This window comes from Lampris incognitus, chromosome 18, assembly GCF_029633865.1.
Source record: "Lampris incognitus isolate fLamInc1 chromosome 18, fLamInc1.hap2, whole genome shotgun sequence".
Taxonomy (NCBI): Eukaryota; Metazoa; Chordata; class Actinopteri; order Lampriformes; family Lampridae; genus Lampris; species Lampris incognitus.
Genome location: NC_079228.1, coordinates 30,708,259 through 30,730,939, shown reverse-complemented (window position 1 = coordinate 30,730,939; position 22,681 = coordinate 30,708,259). Strand labels below are relative to the sequence as shown.

Below are 22,681 nucleotides of genomic sequence, written 5' to 3'. Positions count from 1 at the left end.
TTGGTTTGCTTAACATTGAATATGCATTGACTGGCTCCCTCAATGCTCCTGTGAGGAAGTCTTTTAAGTATTCAGGAAAACACTCACTGCCAAACAGGATAGCTACAGCCAAGTGCCCAGTAAAAGCAAACCTATTCCTCGCAATTCTTCTTCTTTCTTCTGGATTAATGGCGAATTGCAACCAGATGGAGCATTATCGCCACCTACTGTTGCATTAAAGACTCCTTAATTGATATCCTCTCCACCAGGTGAAGATAAAGCCAAGGACATCATTTCCAGCATTCCCCGCGAAAATTGATTCCAGGTCCATGTATTGTGTCACACACCTCACATATGCCATTCGCTGCAAGTTTGAAACATTCCCTCGTCTAGACCCTGCATCAGCATCGACGTGTCGAGCACAAAGAGAAGGCACGGAGTCACGAACTTTTGAAATAGCATCAACAAAGTTTTTTGTGACTCTTATGTGTTTGCGTAGCATCACTATTTCTCTTCTGAAGCTGCGCAAAGAGTGCGTCTACACGGGCATGATTTGGAGGAACAAGTCTAGGAAAAAAAAGAAATTCTTTATCCACCAGCATACGACAGAAACCTTTAGCCTCTCTGATTGTGGTTGAGTCAGAATCTTGAGATGCTTGAATAGTGTTGAAGCATTCGAGCAAAATATCCTTGTTCTCATAAACTGTGCTGACAGCACGACTATGAAATTTTAAACGCATCTGTGATGTGCGCGGTAGCCTCCTCGCTATAATCTTGTCCAAAATGGCAGTTCTCTTCGGAGAACGTGAGAAATGGGCCGAAAAGCCACTGATATCAGAAAAAGCAACGCACTGGCATTATAGAGGAAGCAGCCTGTTGCATCACCAAATTCAACTGATGTGCATAACAGTTTGTGAAATGTGCTTTGTGATAAATGTCCTGAATTTTCCTCCTCACTCCACTTGTTGCTCCTCGCATTACACTGGCCCCATCAAATGTCTGCGCTATTAGCCTATTCCTGTCCATCTCCTCCTCCGGTGAACAAACCACGTTCAACTGCTCCAGAAGCACTTTGGAGCTTGATTCTACAGTCGTGCCTCCATCAATCGCTTTGAAACAAAAAAACAACAAAATAAATCTCTCCTGTATTGTTAGCTGAGTCTATGTAATGGAATACAACAACAAGCTGGCAGTCTGTAGAAACATCTGTCGTTTCATCAGCCTGCACTTACATGAATTCTGCATTTATCAGGTCCTGTGTAATGTATCCCAGCATTACATCTAGCATGCAGTCGAGTAGCTCGTTCTGGATACTTTTGGATGTACCTCTGAAAACCGTTGCCTTTTCTAGGTGCTCCTGCACTGCAGTATCCAATGACGAAACTAAATCCACAAGGCCATGGAAGACACCAGGGTGATCGGATGATTCGGTCTCGTCGTGTCCTCTAGGGCTAGTTCAAATGCGCCACAGAATTTTATGCAGTCTATAAGCTTTGACAGAATGTGCCAGTTTTTGCCCACCTCCTTATTGTGATTCTGCACACTCACATGGTAGCTCTCGTCAAGCTGTGTTGCTATGTTAGCTTGACCAAGTATGGTTAGTTTCATAGCACGATGTAAATGTGCTTTGCTTGACTCGTGTTTCTTAGCCCATTCTGAAAAGTGCTTCAAATCACTCTGCCCTGTATTAGTCCATATATCCCCTTGTCCTGACCCTGCTACAGATGACCATGCTTTTTGTTACATTATGGAGTATGTTAGTACAATAGGCATGGGAAACAGAATACTGTATTCCGTGTTGAGCAACCACATAGCCATGTTTTCTTTTCATACCATGTTCGCGAAATTGTCCTGTTGTAGGTTTTCCCTTTGTCCTTGGTTCGCTGAGTAATTTTAATGTCTGGTCTATCAGGGCCAAGCTGCTTAATTACTTACTTGTCTTGTAATTGTAGTCGTTCAAACTGGTTTTTTAAAATAAACTCTACGCTGTTAGACACAGCAGGTGCAACAATGCTGGTCACCATTTCTGAAGTGGTGTAAACGTGCGGACTAACTCAAGAAAACGGTAGAGGGCTGCAGAGTACAAGAGTAGGGCAGACTCACTTCGGCCTCAATGAGCCTCTATTGGCGCTTATTGCAGTTCCCATCTTTGACCACAAGGTGCAATAATAAATCTGCCAGCTGGAGCGGGGCGCTGAGGTCTCCTTCCCCAATATTGCGCAACACACTAAATTGAGACCGAATCACTGAATTACGCTTTTAACTTTCAAAGATCAAAAGTTGTGGACTAGTTTGATTCATTTATTGCACAAAAACTAGGTAATATTTATTGCAATGTAAATTATGATGTATTAACGCAGAAAAATAGTTTATGAGGAGGAACTGTTTTTAGGTGGATGATTTTTTTTTTTTTTTTTAGTGGGGCGCTGCCCTTATGAACAGGCTGGTTGTAAACGGAGTAAAACATTACTAGACACAAAATGCTTATTTTCCATCAATAACTAGAACTCTGGATCTTTCAGATTATTTTTCACTTTATTTTCATAGGTTGCAATTTAAAAAAAAAGTGGAAAAAGTTCTGACATGATTTATCTTGGTTTCATGTTTTTACACCACAAAAACCTGCCATTTTAACAGGGGTGTGTAGACTTTATATTTCTACTCAAATTCATATGATCAAAAATTACAGATTGGGCCTTTAATGTTTGCTCTTTTGTGATGTTAACCACATAACATTCATGTTCCTTCCTCTTCCCCTCACCCAGCCCCTTCGATGTGGAGGACCTGACGCTGTCCTCTGGCAACGTCAGCAAGGCGACGGCCCTCCAAAGACGGGTGTCCATCTACAGCCAGGGCACTCCAGAGACCCCCACCTTCCAGGACAACGCCTTCTTTGTGAGTCCCAAACACAGACACCCCTGTTTTCCAGCATTCAAGGAGGGCAAAGCAGGAGATCTTACTTGTAGTGCTAACTTAGCAAGTTCCGAAGACAGGAACTGGATTCCTCTTGACCCCCAAAAATACACTGAATGGTGTCTTTGGTCTTACTGTTGGGGTTAGTTGGTTATTGATTTTCTACTTGATTGGTTGTACTTGACTGTGAGGGTAGCAGAAAGTCGAACATAACAGAGTCAAGTAATGAAAGCCAATTTAAAAACTAAACAGCGTAGCGTAGCGTAGCAGTCTGTTCCGTTGCCTACCAACACGGGGATCGCTGGTTCGAATCCCCATGTTACCTCCAGCTTGGTCGGGCGTTCCTACAGACACAATTAGCCGTGTCTGCGGGTGGGAAGCTGGATGTGGGTATGTGTTCTGGTCGCTGCACTAGTGCCTCCTCTGGTTGATCGGGGCACCTGTTTGGGGTGGAGGGGGAACTGGGGGGAATAGCATGATCCTCCAATGCGCTACTACGGCCCCCTGGCAAAACGCCTCACTGTCAGGTGAAAAGAAGTGGCTGGCGACACCACATGTATCAGAGGAGGCATGTGGTAGTCTGCAGCCCTCCCCGGATCAGCGGAGGGGGTGGAGCAGCGACCCAGATGGCTCAGGAGAGTTGGGTAATTGGCCGGGTACAATTGGGGAGGAAAAAGTAAAAAAAAAAATTAAACAAGCATATAAATCAATGTATGAAAAAAGGTTTAAAAATAGTGCTTATGGGCTTCATGAAGTTGTAGATGTATAAAATAAAGATTTATTTAGAATCTGGCATAGCTAAGTATGTTGGTAATAGTTTTATTGCAGTAGCTGGGAATTCTGGGAAAAGGGCTGACTGCATCCCATGCCTCTGCAGTTTTCTTTGTGAAGTCTTTAAAGGGAAACATCACGATTTTCAACATCTCTGTGTGTGTTTGTGTGTGTGGGAATAAAACCCCATGAGCAGCCGTGATACTGAGCGGTCTTCCGTGTGTCTCTGAAACGCCACCGAAATTGTGTCACCGGCAGGCAAGTCCAGGAACATGAATGAAATACTTGTGAATGTGATTCTTACTGAGTTGCTGATCGGCTGCACTGAATAAGAAAATTTACGTTTTGAAATAATTTTGCACATTCACGTATTGTCCACTTGTGATGTCACCAGTGGACACTTCCTCACACAATTTCAGCAGCGTTTCAGGGAAAAAACAGACTAGTCGGTGTTGTGCCTGCTAATGGAGTGTTATCCCTTCAACACATACAGAGAGATAATGTTGAAAACTGTGATTGTTTTCCTGTGGGTCTCTGCAAAGTGATTCTAGCCATCCCTGTGACTAATGCCATGGCCCTAGCAGTTGGTTTTTGCTCTTTTTACACATCCCTATGTCAGCACTTCATGCGTATGTTATCAGTGGCAAGACTAAGATAACCCCCACCCCATCCCCTCCCACATCCATCTATCCATCCGTGCACCGCCATAGTCCCTCACCCACACCCTTTCCTGCGTAACCAACTTATATGCTCTTCCCATACCTCACCCAATCTCACTCGACCTCACCACCACCCTCCCCCCCCTCCTCTCTCCTCACCCCATCCTGTTTGTACATTGCGTAAAGAAGTGGCAGCCATATCCTGTGGAGCGCCAGCGCCTCTCCTTCCTGCACGTGCTGCGAGATGCCCTGCTGGAGAAGCTGAGGCGCAGTCGCTCCTTCGGTGACCTGGCCTCGCTCCGGCCAAGACCCAAATCCAGCTTGGAGGTTTATGTGAGTGTGCTGCTTGCACCCCCCCCCCCCCCCAACCTGACTCCACTCCTGCAACCCCGTGTGCCTCTTCCTTCATTCACATTCATTTGGGCTTCAACCTGCCACTGCTGTGGATACTTTGGAGTTTGACCAGGATTTGTCAGGACTCTGTGTGTGGGCTGCAGTATTGCCACACGTGGTGGCGGTGCATGCCCCTTCTTTCTTATCCTTTTTTTTAATTAAGTTTTTGCATGGAGTGCTCTGCGCTGTTGGCTTGTGCAGTTGTGGACAGAAGCTGTCCTCTGGTGAGATGGTTTGATTTTTGTTTGAGTGCATTTTCTAACTTAGAAGGATCTCTATCAGAAGAATAAAGGTGTAGCCTTGGTGAGAATGGCTGAATTGGAGAGCAAATATTAAAGGTTTGGATCGCGACTTTCAACATTATCTCTCTCTATGTGTTGTTATAGGGATAATACTCCATTAGCAGCCATGATACCGAGAAGTCCCCCGTGTGTCTTTGAAACAATGGCAGAATTGTGCAGAAAAGTTGCTGCCAGTAGCGGAAATTCGGCGACTCACTGTCTTTATAGGACATTTGATGGCATTCGCTGTATGTAGCGTTGTTATTTGCATTTTCTTATACAATGGAGCCTGTTTAGATGTAACCTACTGAAGATGGCGGCACACCACGAGGCGAGTTTTAATATTCACATCCACTTATTGTCCGCCAGCTACATACAGCTGTTGTAACAAATGTCACCAAATGTCATATAAAGATGGCACTTCGTTGATGATCTTCCTACGATGTCACTGGAGGACAGCATTTTGGTGGTTTCAGAGAAACCGAAGACCGCTCAATATTATGGCTGCTAATGGAGTGTTACCCCCATGATGTATATGTAGAGGGATAATGTTTAGCAGTCGTGATTGTCTCCCATTAAGAGTGGTAAATCTATCTCTGCTGTATTTCTCAACTTATTTTTTCTTCCTTTTCCTCTTATCCTTTTCTCCGTGAAGCTCAATCTCAATCTCTTTTTATCTCTCTCTCTCTCTCTCTCTCTCTCTGTCTGTTTTGTCCAACTCATACTCCCGTCTCTCCCCTTTAGTCCACCTTACCAGACGATGTATTCGAGAATGGCGGCTGCAGCGTGACCGAGTGCAAGCGCCTCTCCTTCACCTTCTCTGACACCTCCGGCTCCACGTCCAGCCCCAGCCCCGGCCCTGGCATCCTCTCTCTTGGTCTGTCCAACCCAGAGATCACCGTCACACCCCCAGAAATGGACCTGCCACCTTTGCATCAAATCCTCCCGACCAGAGAGGACTCCATTGCGGAGGAGGAAAATGTGGAGGAGGAAGAGGAGGAGGAAGTGGAGATCGGAGAAACGGGTAGCAGGGGAAGTGCCAGCCTCGTCAGTGATGAGGCTGACGTGGTGGACGACTCAGAGTGGGAACGCAGTCCAGTGAACGAGTCCCAGCAAAACTCAGCCGCCCCGTCGTTGTGTTCAGACAGCCACCTCTCCACGGTGGCCCCCGAGGATGTCTTCCTAGACAACGCTGATGAGCTGAAGCCTGTGGAGTTGGACACAGAGGAGGCCGGCAGTCTGACCAGGCAGCTGGTGCGGAGACTGACCTCCTCAGACATGGGACCCCACAGCAGGGAGTGCTCTACAGGTGGAGGAGAAGGAGTGGGGGGAGGAGGGAGTGGGAGCCTGAGCTGGGCCGGGGAGGGCAGCAGGGCCTTCCTAGAGAGCAGCCTGGAGGAGGCAATCCAGAACCTACTGATGAGGTTAGAGTCGCTGACTCAGCGCTGCCGGGAGCTGCAGGACCTGGAACAGGAAGTGATGCGGCTGGAGGACCTGCTCAAGGTGAGCTGAGTGTGGAGGACCTCCTCTACATGAGTACTACTGATTATTTATTAGTCTCAGTTTAATTCTAATGCCTCTGTATGACCGAGCAAATCAAATGAGATAACAGCAAGATTAGATATTGCTTTATAATAATTCCAAATCTTTGTGTCCAGGTTGGACTCCCCACAAAATCTGACAAAACAATTTATGGCATACAGAAGGGATATGTAGCCAGTTAGAGAGACATTAGTCATTGCTGTATAATTCTCAAACAAGCTGTTTTTCCCAAACACCACTTCATCTCTCACTCCTATCTTCAAAACAAATGCACAAGCGACCAGATGGTGAATGTAGACCTTCGAGAGAAGAAGCAATGCTTGTGTGAAATGAAGTCGCTCTTTCTTGAAACACTTCCAATTTTGTCCACATGGGGCGCACTAACTCAAGAAAAATCCAAAACTCCTCGTAGCAACTTTAAACAACAAATAAACAGAAGGGATGCCAGATGGAAAGATTATCATCAGTCAGTGAATATAACCAACAAATCAAACGTTTTAGAGACTCAAATACTTCATCCAAAAACCCAAAAACAAACTATTCAAAATGTATCCATGATAAAATCAAGGTGAGAGAATGGAAAATCAAACGTTTGCAGGTTTACAAAATTATCCGGACTACAAAATAAAAAAAAAAATTTTAATTACATGAAATAAGGAACACTCAACATGTGAGTTGGCTGATGGAGGCTTGACTAAAGATGTTTAAATCCAAACAAAGAGAGAGAAAACATACTAGCTAGTCTTCAAGCTGCATACAGTCGATGAATAAAAAAAAAGATGAATCAAAAACTAAATCCATGTGTAAAACCTTGTGACCGGATGAACCGATTCAGCTTTCTTTGGTTTTCTTACCTGGATTATTGTGCATGCATAAAGACATAAAATCCATGTGTATTTATGTGATTTGTTTACTTTGTTTCAGTCAGCACCATTTAGTATCCCCTGCTGATATAGTCACTATCCATATTCTGCTGCAGGAAAGCCAGAATATTGCACGGAGCACCTTTGTTAAAGCCGAACAGATTGAGTTGCATAGCTGACAACACACATTTGTCAGTCCATTATTTCGAAGGCTTGGCGAGTGTCGAGTGTCCAATCTCTGTATGCTGTGATTTCCCAAATGAATGATAAAATTACCATGCTGTTTCAATGCAACACAAAATGTACAGTGAAGAACATCTGGCAACTTTACCGACAGCAACGCAAACTGACTGGGACGCGTTTGAGCGGGGTTGCTAAAATTATGGTGTGCACTTTGTAAAATTAAGGCTTAATTCAGCCTTCTTCCCCCTCTTAACATCCTGCCCCCCGGTCTTTTTACCCTGCCCTCCTGCAGTGTCGCCTGCCGGGCCACAGGAGCCGGTCGTCCAGCCTCAGTCTGACGGTGGAGAGCGCCCTGGAGAGCTTCGACTTCCTCAACACTTCCGACTTCGACGATGAAGACACGGGAGACGACAACACCGTCCTCTCCGCCCCCCAGCAGAGGTCTCCTCTCTTCGATATGGAGGGAGACCGGATCGGGTGAGTTGGGGGAGGGAGGGAGGAGTCCTTGCATTAACCCTGAATGTTGCTGACATTTATGTTTGTAACTCAACAACATTTTACAATCACTTTTTTTTTTAATGGTTCGTAGCACTGTGCAGTTGTACTGTGTGGAAATGAAGAGCTGTTATTTGGTTCAGCACACCCGGTTTAAAACAACAGTTGAACTGAATGATTGGACCCTCAACAAATTATTTCATATTCGGAATGCTTGTATTGTGTTGAGATACTGCCCTCTGGTGTTCATTTTATGTACATGCGTGTGTATGCCTCATACAGCAGGGGCCAGCATCCAGAGGCCAGGGGCCACCTCAGCGAGGCCCTGACAGAGGACACCGGTGTGGGAAACAGTGTCGCTGGCAGCCCCCTCCCCCTAACCACTGGAAACGAAAACCTGGATGTGGCGATCGTCATTCACCTGCAGTACTGTGACCACCTCATCCAGGTAGAGCTCCGTCTAAAGTCAAACTTATTTGTCTGGACCGGAATCACAAAGCACTCCCAGAGCACATCACAATCATATTTGATAAAAACATAAAAATATAACAGGTGTCAATGTACAACACCCTCTGTCCTTACACCTTCGATTCAAGTGAGGAAAGACTCATAAATAGGAGAAACCTGAGGAAGAGTGTTGGAGGAGGAATTTCTCTTCCAGGATGAACAGACATGAAACGGATGTAGACTGGAAAAACAGTAACAGATTTACAGTAACCCCTAAATGAGGTACTAAATGAATCCATGAGTTAAAGTGAAACAATACAGAATATAGATACCATCAGACTACAGGTACGATGTATAATCATCTAATTATTATTCCCCTCAAAACTCCCAATACTTGTTGTGAGGATCTAGCTTACTTTTGGACATTGTGTATGCTTTTAAAATATTCAACTTTTTTTTCCGCCACAGAAATGAATGACAGCAGAAAGTAACAGAGACTGCGAAAGAGAGGTGAAGAAGAGAGTGCAGGCAGGGTGGAGTGGGTGGAGAAGAGTGTCAGGAGTGATTTGCGACAGATGGGTACCAGCAAGAGTTAAAGGGAAGGTTTACAAGATGGTTGCGAGACCAGCTATGTTATATGGTTTGGAGACAGTGGCACTGATGAAAAGACAGGAGGTGGAGCTGGAAGTGGCAGAGTTGAAGATGCTAAGATTTTCATTGGGAGTGACAAAGGAGGACAGGATTAGGAATGAGTATATTAGAGGGACAGCTCAGGTTAGACGGTTTGGAGACAAAGCAAGAGAGACAAGATTGAGATGGTTTGGACATGTGTGGAGGAGAGATGCTGGGTATATTGGGAGAAGGATGCTGAATATGGAGCTGCCAGGGAAGAGGAAAAGACGAAGGCCAAAGAGGAGGTTTATGGATGTGGTGAAATGGAGGTAGAAATGGAAACGGATGATCTGCTGTGGCGACCCCTAACAGGACCAGAGGAAGGTAGTAGAAGTAGTTGTGGTGGTAGTGGTAGTAGCACTGGTAGTAGTAGTTGTGGTAGTGGTGGTTGATTTCCCCCCCCCCCTTTCTCTCCAATTGTATCCGTCCAATTATTCCACTCTTCCAAGCCGTCTCAGTCGCTGCCCCACCCCCTCTGCTGATCCAGGGATGGCTGCAGACTACCACGTCTCCTCCAATACATGTGGAGTCGCCAGCCGCTTCTTTTCACCTGATAGTGAGGAGTTTCACTAGGGGGACGTAGCGCATGGGAGGATTATGCTATCCCCCCAGCCCCCCCCCCCAACAGGCACCCTGACTGACCAGAGGAGGTGCTAGTGCAGCAACCAGGACACATACCAACATCTGGCTTCCCACCCGCAGATGTGACCAATTGTGTCTGTAGGGACGCCCAACCAAGCCGGAGGTAACATGGGGATTCGAACCAGCGATCCCTGTGTTGGTAGGCAACAGAATAGACCACTACGCTACCCGGACGCCCTTGGTGGTGGTGGTAGTAGTAGCGAAATGAATGGCAGGATATCAGGTCTTTGGATGTTAGGTCACATTGAACGTTGGTTATAATTGGCTCATCACAGGTTTCTAACAACACCTAGCATCCATTACTTTCAGCTAGGCCATGCATTTTCTCCAGTAACTACTTTCTAGTTTACCTGTACTACAATAAAGTTGTACTCTTACAAAGTAGCTCAATTTGAGGTTCACCTCAACAGACACAATAAATCACAAAGCCATTAGCAGTGATATTTTTTTTTGACATTGGTATTATCATAAGACTAAATGGGTTCATCAAGGGTCAGTTTTTTAGATTAGTATTGAAATCATGTTTTTTTTTCCTTTGGCAAGTTTTACAAGAAGGAAAATTAACTAGCAGGCTGCTTACAGAGACACGTCGACATAACACCACATTCTCAAAGTGCTATAAATGTATGAAGACATCAAATGTCCCCTGTATGTTTCATTCTGTTTTCCTTTTTTATCATTACCGTCTTCCGAACTGTGCCTTTTCAGCTCATGTTAAGTGCATAGTGGGTTTTTTTGTTTGTTTTATGTATGAAATGTGCTGAATAAACCACAAACTAAGAATTTGATTGATTAAAAAATTAAAAATTCTGATTTGGGTGTAAAAACAGTAGATTATGGGTGAAGAGTCTACAAATACGAGAGGTGATAAAATGGTTTCAGAGCAGCCAAAGAAACCATATTCATATAAAGAATAGTAATGATTAGGTCACAGAAGCAGAGGTGGAAGTTGCATGAAAACCAAGCGTGTGCGTCTCTCGGTGTGTGTGTGTGTGTCGTAGCTGCTGATCAGCGTGGGCAGTGGCTGGCAGCGGTGCGGCCTCCTGCAGAAGCTCTGCGGTCAGACTCAGCTGTTGGAGGAGCTGGGAGAGATCAGCATGGACCGACTGGGAGCCATCACATCTGCTGCTGATGGTAGGTGCTAAAACACCCCCGTGAATTTACCTCATATGCACATGTTGTTAAGTCAATTTTATTTGTATAGCCCAATATCACAAATTAGCCTCAAGGGGCTTTATAGCAACACAACATCCTGTCCTTAGACCCTCACATAGAAGAAACAACTCCCTAAAAAATACGGGTCGGACCCTTTAGTTGACTAGTTAGCGCAGTCGCCCGTGGTCTGGGCTATCCGGGTTCGATTCCTGGCTGTCCCCTGAATTCGCTACATTGGTTCTACTGGGATATAGACATAACAATATCCGCAGGGAACTAAAACCCCTTCTCTCCGACACCGAGGTGAAAGATGAGACAGTCCTCAGACACATGATGACAACAGCAAGCGAGGAGAGTGAGAGACAACAGAGGTTAGGCTCAGCACCGCACCAAAACCTAACTAATGTGCACAGTGCCCAGCTTGAGGCAAACGGGCCCCCAAGAATCTGTTACAGGCACCAGTCCCAGGGTTGATACCGAGGCAACAGATAATAGTTTTCCAGAAAACAGGATGAAAATGATGAGGCAGGGAAACATGACTGCTCTTCACAAAATCCTCCTGGATAATCAGAGAACTAGGAACTTGCGTGCACATTCAAGAGAGTCCCAGAGGGAAACAACAGTCCCACACTCCCCCCTACTGTGGGTAGTTGTACAGTACATCTGGACCCTTTGTTAACAAGGAGCTTGGAGGTGGAGCACATGAAACTAAATGCACTGTTGGTAGACTAAAAGATGTCAGAATTAATATATAAATACCAAAGGGTTTGCTAAAAAAAAATATACCGTTTTTGTATAGTAAATAAATGAATGAAAGAGATCTCTCATTCATATTGGGAGAGCAGCCAGGGAGATTTGACAATGTGAAATCCAAAATACAGAAACTTAAAAGCCAATACAAAGAACGTCTTCCACAAGATACTTAAAAGCTGGATCGTAGATTTTCAGATCTTAAGTCCTGAGCATGTGATATTCTGAGTCACATGTCAAATGCAAACACCCAACCAAACACGATAGGAATGTCTGACAAAATTGTACATTTATATGTACAATTTGTATAATGCATGACAAATTTAACAACGGTTGGACAGTATATAATGTACCCAATGAAAATAGGATGCAAGGATCAAGAAAAAGATTTTATTAGTGTCCAGACTGCAACGAACTTCCCTCCCTTATTCCAAACCAACACACTTCAGGCGCAATAAACAGGGATAAACTTAACACTAAACTCAAGCTACAATGAAACTTTGAGCTCTATTTCCCCCCTTTTTTAAATCTCTGCGCCTGTTAAGACGTATGATGAAGTGGCGCGGTAACAGCGTTTTCTGGTCTGTTCTCCGTTTGTCAGTTCTTCCAGGTCTGGCGGAGCGTCCGGGGCTGATGACTCTGTGGTCGGACTGCAGCGGGTCGGCCGGTCTGTTTCACACCACGCTGGACCGCGTGTTCAAACACATGAACCGACACTACATGCCAACGCTGCAGGACGGGCACCCGCACACGGCTGACACAGGTGAGGGGCACGGGGAAGGCTGATAGGACCATGTGTGCCCCCCCCCTTTAGTGACTTTAATTGGGGGCTTCTGTATGTTTTGGCTGTCCCTGAAGTGTTGTACAGTGGTGGTTTTCTATGAGATGACATGGAGAGCCATGCACTGACAGCATTTCTTTCTAACCCATGACTACACCAGCTGATTTTAATACTTAGTCCTCGCTTGTCTGGTTGAAGGTGTGTTAATCAGTGAGATCAACTGGTGTAGTGTTGGGTTGCAGTGAGAACCTGCATACACACGGCCCTCCATAGCACATGGCTGAATATCACTATTGTGCAGTAGACCATGCTAGCCTGTTAGAGGAAAACTATTTTCCTATCATCAGGAGTCAAACCGAGCAATCAGTAGCAGAATCTGTTAAATTTATTCAGTATCGAGTAAGCTAGCATCAGCCGACTGCTGGGTACCAAGCTGCAATGTAATACTTCAAGCAACATGGCAGTAACAGGATCAGAATGTTATATCAGACATTTAATTATATAGATATCAATCCATTTCTAACTCACAGCGGAAATGTTGAATCTGTAATCCTGCAACGAGTGAGTTGTGGAAGCATGACCAAGCTGGAGAGAAGTGTTAAAGAAAAAAAAGAAAATGTAAAAAAAATGTCCATCACCACGCTGACTGACTGTACTCGGGTTGTATTTTCATAATGGAAGGTGTTTTTCTTCAAACAGTCTGAGCCTGTTATTCCCCCCCCCCCCAAAAAAAGTTGTTTTAGTGGATGTTATTTAGTGATTACAGCTTGGTGCGCAGCGGTCAGCTAACACTAGCTTGCTAAATAATCAATGTAGAAGATTCTGTTACTCATCACTCCACTTGACTACTAACTGTAGGAAAATGGTGAATAGGTTAAAAAAATGCCAGTTTCCTTCAATATTTTAGTTGGTCTCTGTTTTATTTAATGCTCTATGCAGTTCCATTAAAACCATTATTGGTTTGCAAAATGATACCAGCAGGTTGCACCCAGTCGCACAAGTTGTTTTTTTCATCCATGGCCGATGACCTGCTCCTAATAGGTAGGATGGGTTAAATGCAGAGGATGAATTCTTCTTCCATTAATGCGCCCCTCATCCTCTCCGCTGCCCTCTAGTGATCAGTGTGGTGGTGGGGGAGATGGTGGACCGGAGTGACCTGGTGTCAGCGGCGTGTCCTCCCAGCCCGCTGGCCTCGGCCTTCTCCCAGGACGTCCTGACCGTCTTTCAGTTCCACAGCTACGTCCTGCAGCACGGCATCCAGGACATGGAGACTCACCTGCTGCACCTGGCCAGAGAAGGTGAGGGAGCACAGCTACATTCACTGGATTCAAAGCAATGTAACGTAAATACATGCACTGGTCAGTAGTTTGTAATATCAAGAGGGTGTGATGGGAGTTCCAGACATTTTTGACCATTGTGACAGTTTTGAGTTTTGTTTTTGTCCCCCCCCCCCCCCCAATGGGTTATTCTCAAACACGTGACTTTTTCATTGACAACGAACAGCTCCGCCATGTTGGAGGACAGCTAGACCTTAGCAACCACTGTTTACACTCAAGTTCCCGTTGTCGATCTGTGCTTGCAAGAATGACATTTTAAGCGAAAATCAGACAAACATATGGAAATAAAACATTGCAGTTGAGATCGCCTCTTCAAAAAACAGTTTGCAAAATAAAATTTACGAAGTTCTGGCCTAACGGCGCAAAGGATCAGATTCGAACCACGGAAACAGCGCAGGAATTAACCATTGTAAAATAGCGACCCACGATAGCTATTCTGTATGAATCAAACCTTGAAACAAATTCTGTCCATTCTGACTGTTTAGAAAACGTTTAGCATCGCGCAGTGAGCACAACACGGTATCCTGTGGATTGGAGCCGTTGTCCTCCAAATGGATGTCTTGCCATCACGTGATATGTGACGTAATATGAGTATAACCCATAGAAGGCGCAATGCAGTCTGCTGGAAGGAGAGATGCAAGCCGTCACATAGGCTCAATACTGAGAAACTCCAGTGTCAATGTCAAATATAGACAGGGCAAAACATACAAGATAAAATCAACATCTGCAGACAAGATGGTGGGAAGTGACTGAGAAGGCATCGAGTATTAATTAAAAGTGGTGTAAAAAAGCAGCTAAAATGGCCAAGGTTAATTCAAGATCACTACTTAAAAAGTTTGTGTTATTATCTACCTTTTTTTAAACCCTGTTTACTTTTCCTTAAACACTTAAAATGTGTCCCTGTCAGTTGCACCTCAAGTGTTGACCAATATAAGCCAATATGTATTTAGATGCTGTGCTTGCATGTTCAAACGTACTCAAAGACGTGTGTTATTTGATGGTGGTCCAAAGTACCCCTGAACAAAACATGGACTCCTTATCAGCTCCCTTGGTACTATATTCCTGCCACATAGCCTGCATGCTGACTTCCCTATGGAGGAGTAGGGAGCAAGACAAAGTAGATCCTTCCAATGAGTATATGTCACATTATAACCGGCAGGTTCTCATGTGCGTCCCTGTCTGTCCATCTCAGGTGTATTTGCAGAGGCCCTGACCAGTGGAGACTCTACTCGGTGTCTGTCGGAGCTACAGGCTGTGTCTGTCTCCTCCTTATGGCCCAGAGCCTCCACGCTGAGGGTTCTGGCCTCCCTGCTCACCAGGGAGGACCCCCAGATCAACAGGGCAGCAGTCGACTACCTCTCCTCTGCCGTCACCCACTCCCACTTCAGGAATAAGGTCAGGATCACTTCCTGTCAACTGATGACTGTGTGTAAAAGAAATTGATTTTTGTGTGTGTGTGTGTGTGTGTGTGTGTGTGTGTGTGTGTGTGTGTGTGTGTGTGTGTGGACAACAGCATGTATTTATGAAACTCCACGTTGGGCTTGTGCCGATTGGCGATCGGATCATATATCGACGATTGGTTTCTGCACCCTACTGTGTATTTAGAGACGTTAATAAGCACAAGTTGCGAGTAAATTTTAAATCTTTCATTACAAACCAGTTTGCCGTCTCTTATCCATGGATCTGACACCTCGTATCGCCATTCTCCATATGCCTGCTCACCAAAACCTTTCTCTGCACTCCATAAGAGTAGTTAACGGTATGGATATGATTTGGATTGTGATATTAAAGATAAGATGATGTTAAATGGAACATGATGCTGTAATATTGTCGCACCAAGCATACATGGACTTTTAAAAGGGAGCCATTTTTTGAGACATTGCTATTAAATAGATTTTTTTAACGTTTAAATATCCCCTTCACCCACCTTTTTTTTCTCCCCAATTGTACTTGGCCAATTACCCCACTCTTCCGAGCCGTCCCGGTCGCTGCTCCACCCCCTCTGCCGATCCAGAGAGGACTGCAGACTACCACATGCCTCCTCCGATACATGTGGAGTCACCAGCCACTTCTTTTCACCTGACAGTGAGGAGTTTCGCCAGGGGGACATAGCACGTGGGAGAATCATGCTATTCCCCCCCAGTTCCCCCTCCTCCCAGAAACAGGCACCCCGACTGACTAGAGGAGGCGCTATAGTGCAGCGACCAGGACACATACCCACCTGCAGACATGGCCAATTGTGTCTGTAGGGATGCCCGACCAAGCCGGAGGTAACACGGGGATTCGAACAGGCGATCCCTGTGTTGGTAGGCAACAGAATAGACCACTACACTGCCTGGACGCTCATGTTTAAATATTTTCAATAAAATGCTCACATTCTTATAAATGTTTATTCGTGTAAATTTAACTGTTGCTTGCAGAAAGCTTAAAGGTTCGATTATTTCAAAGCTCTGTGAGACACTGAGCCACGCACAAGATGATTATTCAAAATCTTTAATCCAAATTAAATTTTAACATCAATAATACGGCTCACCTGTGGAATCTAGGTAAAACCCATAGTATTCCCAAATACGAGATGTTAGGTTTTTCTTTGACACTAAGCCTAAGTCGTCCATGCTGGCGTTCCACTGACATGCAGTGACGTAACTCCCCCCCACCCCGATCACCTATCGGCCATCTCGAGTGACCACGATTAGACGATATGGAAATAGAAATGATCGCCCAACCCTCCTCCACGTCCGATAGTAACGTGAAGGAACCAACTGTGCCTGTTGGAATATGGATAGGTTCAACAGGAATTTGGCTGTGAATTTTGTGTGTGTGTGTGTACACAGGCAATAGAGTGCTACACCCAGGCGCTGTCAGAGGCCAGTGTTCTGAGTCAAAGGGCTGCCTGCGCCGCTCTCAGCTGCCTGCAGGTCAGTGGACACCCACCCACCCAGGACCTGGATTTTCTTATGTTTATGTAAACTTTTTAAATCTAATGCATCTCTTCATTAAGGATATTCTACTCAGGCGTCTGGGGGTTGGCACATTACATCACTATGGCTTAAATGCAATGTTGTAGGTTCAAATCAATGCATGGACCTCCTCTGTATATCTTGCCCTCTCTACCCATCCCACTTTCCCTGTCTCTCTTCACTATCCTATCAAATAAAAATGCAAAAACTGCACAAAAAAATCTTAAACATTTACTCATTAATCCGTCTTCACCAGGAAGCTCTGGAAACCACTGACTTCAGCAGCGAAAAGTCTGCAGACAGACTAACTCTTATAAGTTCACCTGAAGTCCAAAAGTTTTTTTGTTTTTTGCTACAGAAATTACTTATTTACCATCAAATCTTCTGAGTGATGAGGGTATTTTAAGCCTTGATGCAAACCGTCCATCTCTAATTAATGTGGTGCCAGATTGTCATAAAAACACTTAGATGAGGAGAACTTGGATTTACCTTGTCTTTCTGTGTGTGTGTGTAGGCAGTAGAGAGCATCAGGGCTGTGGTATCTCTATGTGAGTCAGCGGATGAGGAGCTGCGTCATGTAGCCATCGAGACCCTGCTTACGTTCGGTAAGTAACGGCTTCATGGAAAACAATTTTTTCATGAAATCACCAGTTCAAATCCATGGCACAACCTTATCGTTGCCGTTGGACAAATTTCAAATACTTTATTTATTTTGCATCTGTTACGCATTAAACAAGAAATGCTCTCTGCACCATGAAATATGTAAATAATGTGTTAAGTTTTAATAACGGTATACAAATAGCATGTGTGACACCTACACTACAATATTTGCCGACAGCCATACCAACATGTATGTACCCTGGCTGTGCCAAATGACAGAAGCTAAGCAGGTATGGGCTTGGCTAGTACTTGGATGGGAAACCTCCCGGGAATACCGAGTTGCTGCCGAACATGGTGTTGGGGGTCCAGTAGGGGGCAGTCTTCCCTCTGGTCCTAATAAAAACATCAATCCATTCCATCCATTATCCAAACCGCTTATCCTGCTCTCAGGGTCGCGGGGATGCGGGAGCCTATCCCAGCAATCATTGGGCGGCAGGTGGGGAGACATCCTGGACAGGCTGCCAGTCCATCACGGCCAACACACACACACACACATTCACACCTACGGCTAATTCACTTGACTTGGACTGTAGGAGAAAACCAGAGCACCCAGAGGAAAGCCACGTAGACACGGGGAGCATATGCAAACTCCGCACAGAGGACAAACCCCCCCAGGTTGGACTACCCCAGGGCTCGAACCCAGGACCTTCTTGCTGTGAGGCAACTGCTCTAACCACTGCTCCACTGTGCTGTAGGAGATGCCATCCTTTGGATGAGACGTTAAACCGAGGTCCTGACTCACTGTGGTCATTAAAGATCCCATGGCACTTATCACAAAGAGTAAGGGGTTCCCGGTGTCCTGGCAAAATTCTGAACCTGGCTCTCTCCATCTGGCCACCTAATAATCCCCTCCATGTAATTGGCTCAATGATTCCTCCCTCTCCACCTCAAGCTGATGTGTGGTGAGCATTCTGGTGCAAAACGGCTGCCGTGCATCACCCAGGTGGGTGATGTACATTGGTGGTGGTTAAAGTGAGTTATCCCCTTCAATGCGAAGTGCTTTGGGTGTCTAGAAAAGCGCTATATAAATGTAATGATTATTTTTATTATTATTTCCTTCGACTTATCTTAGAGGTAGAAAGATTTTTTTTATCATAAAGTAATAACTGTGATGGTAAATCACTCACTGAGGCTCTCCCCACATTTTCACCCACCTAATTTAACAACACAAACCGTAAAGCTACACCTTGGGATTTAGAATTTCAGAAGGTTATTTGCCTTTACAACCAAAAGTGTGTTAGCTGTCCTGGTTTCAGTTGCAGCTCACTGAAGTGACAGCGAACATTAAGGTCCCATATTATCATCCTCATCACTGAACAATTTTCTGCCTGATCTAGTAACTTACTACTACTACTACTTTTGGCTGCCCCCGTTAGGGGTCGCCACCGCGGATCATCCCTTTCCATCTCTTCCTGTCCTCTGTCACACCAGCCACCTGCATGTCCTCCCTCACCACATCCATAAACCTCCTCTTTGGCCGTACTCTTTTCCTCTTCCCTGCACACATGTCCAAACCATCTCAATCTTGCCCCATTTGCTTTGTCTCCAAACCGTCCAACCTGAGCTGTCCCTCTAATATATATAATCGATCCGTTCTAGCAATTTACAGATTTTTTTTTTCTGTGTCAGGTGAGGAGGGGCGTCTGGCATACGAACAACTGGACACCGTGCCGGGGGAAATTATCCATCTGGGTACGCGGCGTGGCAACGCTGTCACTACTGCCTTCTGAGCCACAGTGCCACCAGGAACATCAGTGGTTATCATCCCAGTTCATCTTCTGAAGGAGTATACTGTCCCTCATCTTCATCTCTCACACACACACACACCCTCTCGCTACATGTCACACCTTTGTAAAAGAAAGATCCGTTGGATCAGTCGTGTGCTCACTATCCTCACAGGGCCCTGTTCCTTGAACCTAACCTAATACACACACACCACCCAACACCTTACCACCAAAACACTCGAGCACAGTTCTGGTTGATTCTGCCTTTTTTAAAAGTCATCATAATCTCCAGCTCCCTAAAACACACACCAACTCACCCCACTAACCACCGTGTGTGTGTGTGATTCCCACGCCTTTTTTAACCTACCCTCAACTCTCTCCCTGCGGTTCTGAGCCAGGCAGACGGTTCACAGTGAGTTTAAGTGGAGAGCACTGGTTTAACTGGACATGAAACTGTGTTGCAGCGTTCCGGTGAATGTGGAAATGGCTGTCTAGCCGCCCCGACCCCCACCCATGTATCTTCACTCACAGGAAAAAACACAAGGTCTCCAAAATGGCCTGGAAAAACTGCTCACACGGTCCTTAATAACTGTTTCACTCACTCACAACCACTATGAGAAAGCCGTCCGCCACAGCACACAATACCTGTCACTAATATTATTATCCAGCAATTAATTGTCATCTTGATTGTTAAAGTACCAGAGTTGTGTTATTCAGTATCCTGATTATGATCTTTGTATAATCACTGTTTATCTTGCGTTTAAGTCAGTAGTTTTGCATCTGCAGCTTCTTTTGGGTTTTTTTTTTTTGTACTGCTGCAGGCGTGTAAATAAGGCACATTTGAAACGAGAGGAGTAATGTGTCTACGGATGTGTACAAACTGGATTTTATGTTTTTTAGTTCTGTTTCACAGTATGTTCCATTTTAAGTTTCAGGGATTCTCGGGGCAGTTATACTTACTGCTTTCCGGTTAGTTTTGGGGGGGGGGGGGGTGAAAGATGTTTTTGTGGCATGGAGGACCATTGATAAGTCGGTGATAGGGGTCCAAGAACATGTCGGCGATGTGAGGCAATCGTTAAACACAGTCCTGAGACGAGATTTGTAACCTCACCAGATAAAAACAGATCTGTGTGACAACCACGGTTCACTCACATTTAACACGCTCAGTAGATGTAATTACTATTCTTCATACTTGCAGTTTGACAAGTGCAATTTTCCTGTACATATGTTGTCTGTTCTCGCCCAGCCGACACGAGGCTGCATCCATCAAAGTCTGCCTCGACCTGTCTGAGCGGTCAGAGGGGCAGATATTTCCAAGCCACACTCCCTTTGTAAATGTATTTTTCCTATTATTTTCCAGGTTCGGATGCAGTTTAAGGACTAGGAGTGAAGTTAGTGGTGGTGAGAATGCACTTTCCCCACATTTTGTCAGAGGATCCGTTGTGTCGGAGTCGAGGCGACGCCTCAGTTCAGGCTCACCCATACAGGATTTCAATATACTTTCTTCACAAACATGGCTGACAATACTTCCGTTTCGTCTTCATAGGGTAAAGTTCAATTTTTGCCGTTCCCTGCGCTATTTAAAGCCAACTTTCAATCACCTTGCATTCTGTCTTGATCGCTTATTTTGTGTGTTGACACAGCGTATAACACAAAACAGGTGTTGTCAGTCGACACTTCTGTAGTCGGATTGCTGCACGACTTTAAAAAGGTGATTTGATTGAGGGTCACAAAATGCAAACAGCGCTGAAATTACCATTAGCCTTGGTTAGCCAGCTAGCATTTGTTAGCCTTGATCAAATCACTTTTTTTTCTAGCTGTACAGTCGACTAACAGAAACAAAGACATATCAGTGACAACACCTGTACTGTGATATACGCCATGTTGAAACACAAAAAAGTGATCACAGACAGAATTGAAAGCGATTGAAAGTTGGCTTTTTTACATCGCCGGTAATGGAGAGAACCGATCTTTACCCTTTTATGACGTAGCGGAAGTACGTCGGCCATGTTTGTGAAAAAGGTCTATACACTGAGATCATTTGCAAGTCCGCAGAGAAAAGGGTCTTGAGAAAGCTTTGGCACTTTCTGGGCCCTATAACGTTTTATTCACGAACACCTGTCTTGAACATATTCTGTAAAAGCCTCAGATCTTACTTCCACACTGGTTGCTGTGATGGTTTTCAAAAGTCTGGATGCTACGCGCTTGTGTGAGCAATGAGTCTAGCGCCTCCAAAGTTGACTATTGTCATCATCGCAACGTTTGTTCAAAATTGGTGTGTTGATTTCGTAGAAAAGTTATAGGGGCCAGAAAGTGCCAAAATTTGCATATGACTGCTTTCTCTGCATACTTGCAGGACTTCAAATTGTTGAGATCCAGGCTATTTGTGTAATAGCACACAACCTAATGCCAGAATTAGACATTTACCTTTTAATTAACATCACTAGTCGCAGAATACTCGCAGGTACTTCTCGGGTCAGTTTACCTCCTCACTGCAATTTAATGTGTAAACTGTGCAGGGAAAACACAAAACTGACCCACAGTAAATGTCCAGGTCCACTTTTACCCATTTTAACCGTACTACTGAGTCTGGTGCTAGAGCATGACAACAGAAATCAAGTTTTATCACTCAACTTATTTATTGTTTATGTACACACAGTGATTCTAATATTCTTTGGAGTTTATCGCGTAATAGTGCAGAGGTATATTTATGTTCTATTTTGGATTATGTCAAGTATTTGAAATACTGCTTATGATTTTAAAAAAAAGGGCCCCAAAGTTATTACCATGCATTTGATCTCATGTTTGACCATATCAGAGTTTATTTTGAATTGTTTGTACAAGATGGATGGTTATTTTGGAGAAGATTATATGATAAAGGATTTGCTGATGTCTCTCCTTTTCCCCTGAAAGGTTCCAGACTTAACGGGACAATTTATATTTCAAACGTGACTTTATTATTCAAGTGAATATTTGTAACCAAAGGAGAAAAAAAAGTTTTAAAATGGTCATTCGATAAGAACCCATCTTCCATCAACAAGAATGTATTCTGAAAGTAATATTTGCATTTTGGTCAAAGTACTCCAACTCATCCAATAAAAAGCACAACTAGAAAAATCAGACAAGCCCAAATAACATTGTGATCTTGTATAACGATACATTTGGTTCTAACTGCACAGTCCAAAAGCCATATTGATTAAAAACAAGTGGTAATATTTTTGTGAAATATGTATTTTTTTCCTTTTGTAATATAAGCTGTAAATGTGTGAAAGTTGTTACTAAGAACTAAAGACAGCTTTTAGATTATTTCCCCCCGTATGCTGGGGTTTAGCATTGTGCAGAAATGTGTTCTTTATTTTAAGAAACTGAATTTTATGAATTTTATTTGGCTTCTCCCATGATGTGAATAGCCTTACAGTATTTTGGTATGGCCGCCTGTCTCACACACACTCACTTCATATTTCGGCTGAACGT

The 22,681-nt window shown here is 44.5% G+C and overlaps 1 protein-coding gene across 1 annotated transcript in view; it reads left to right on the top strand.

The window, feature by feature from the left end:
* The window catches only part of ripor2 (RHO family interacting cell polarization regulator 2), a 103,236-nt gene extending 84,023 nt beyond the window's left edge, over positions 1–19,213 (top strand). Inside the window, exons 12-22 of the mRNA XM_056298529.1 lie at positions 2,745–2,874; positions 5,741–6,499; positions 7,877–8,061; positions 8,365–8,527; positions 10,842–10,974; positions 12,347–12,508; positions 13,642–13,824; positions 15,056–15,258; positions 16,698–16,781; positions 17,338–17,428; positions 19,113–19,213. Coding sequence (XP_056154504.1) covers positions 2,745–2,874; positions 5,741–6,499; positions 7,877–8,061; positions 8,365–8,527; positions 10,842–10,974; positions 12,347–12,508; positions 13,642–13,824; positions 15,056–15,258; positions 16,698–16,781; positions 17,338–17,428; positions 19,113–19,213 — 2,194 coding nt within the window. The remainder of the gene's footprint in view (positions 1–2,744; positions 2,875–5,740; positions 6,500–7,876; positions 8,062–8,364; positions 8,528–10,841; positions 10,975–12,346; positions 12,509–13,641; positions 13,825–15,055; positions 15,259–16,697; positions 16,782–17,337; positions 17,429–19,112) is intronic.
* Positions 19,214–22,681: the final 3,468 nt, after the last annotated feature.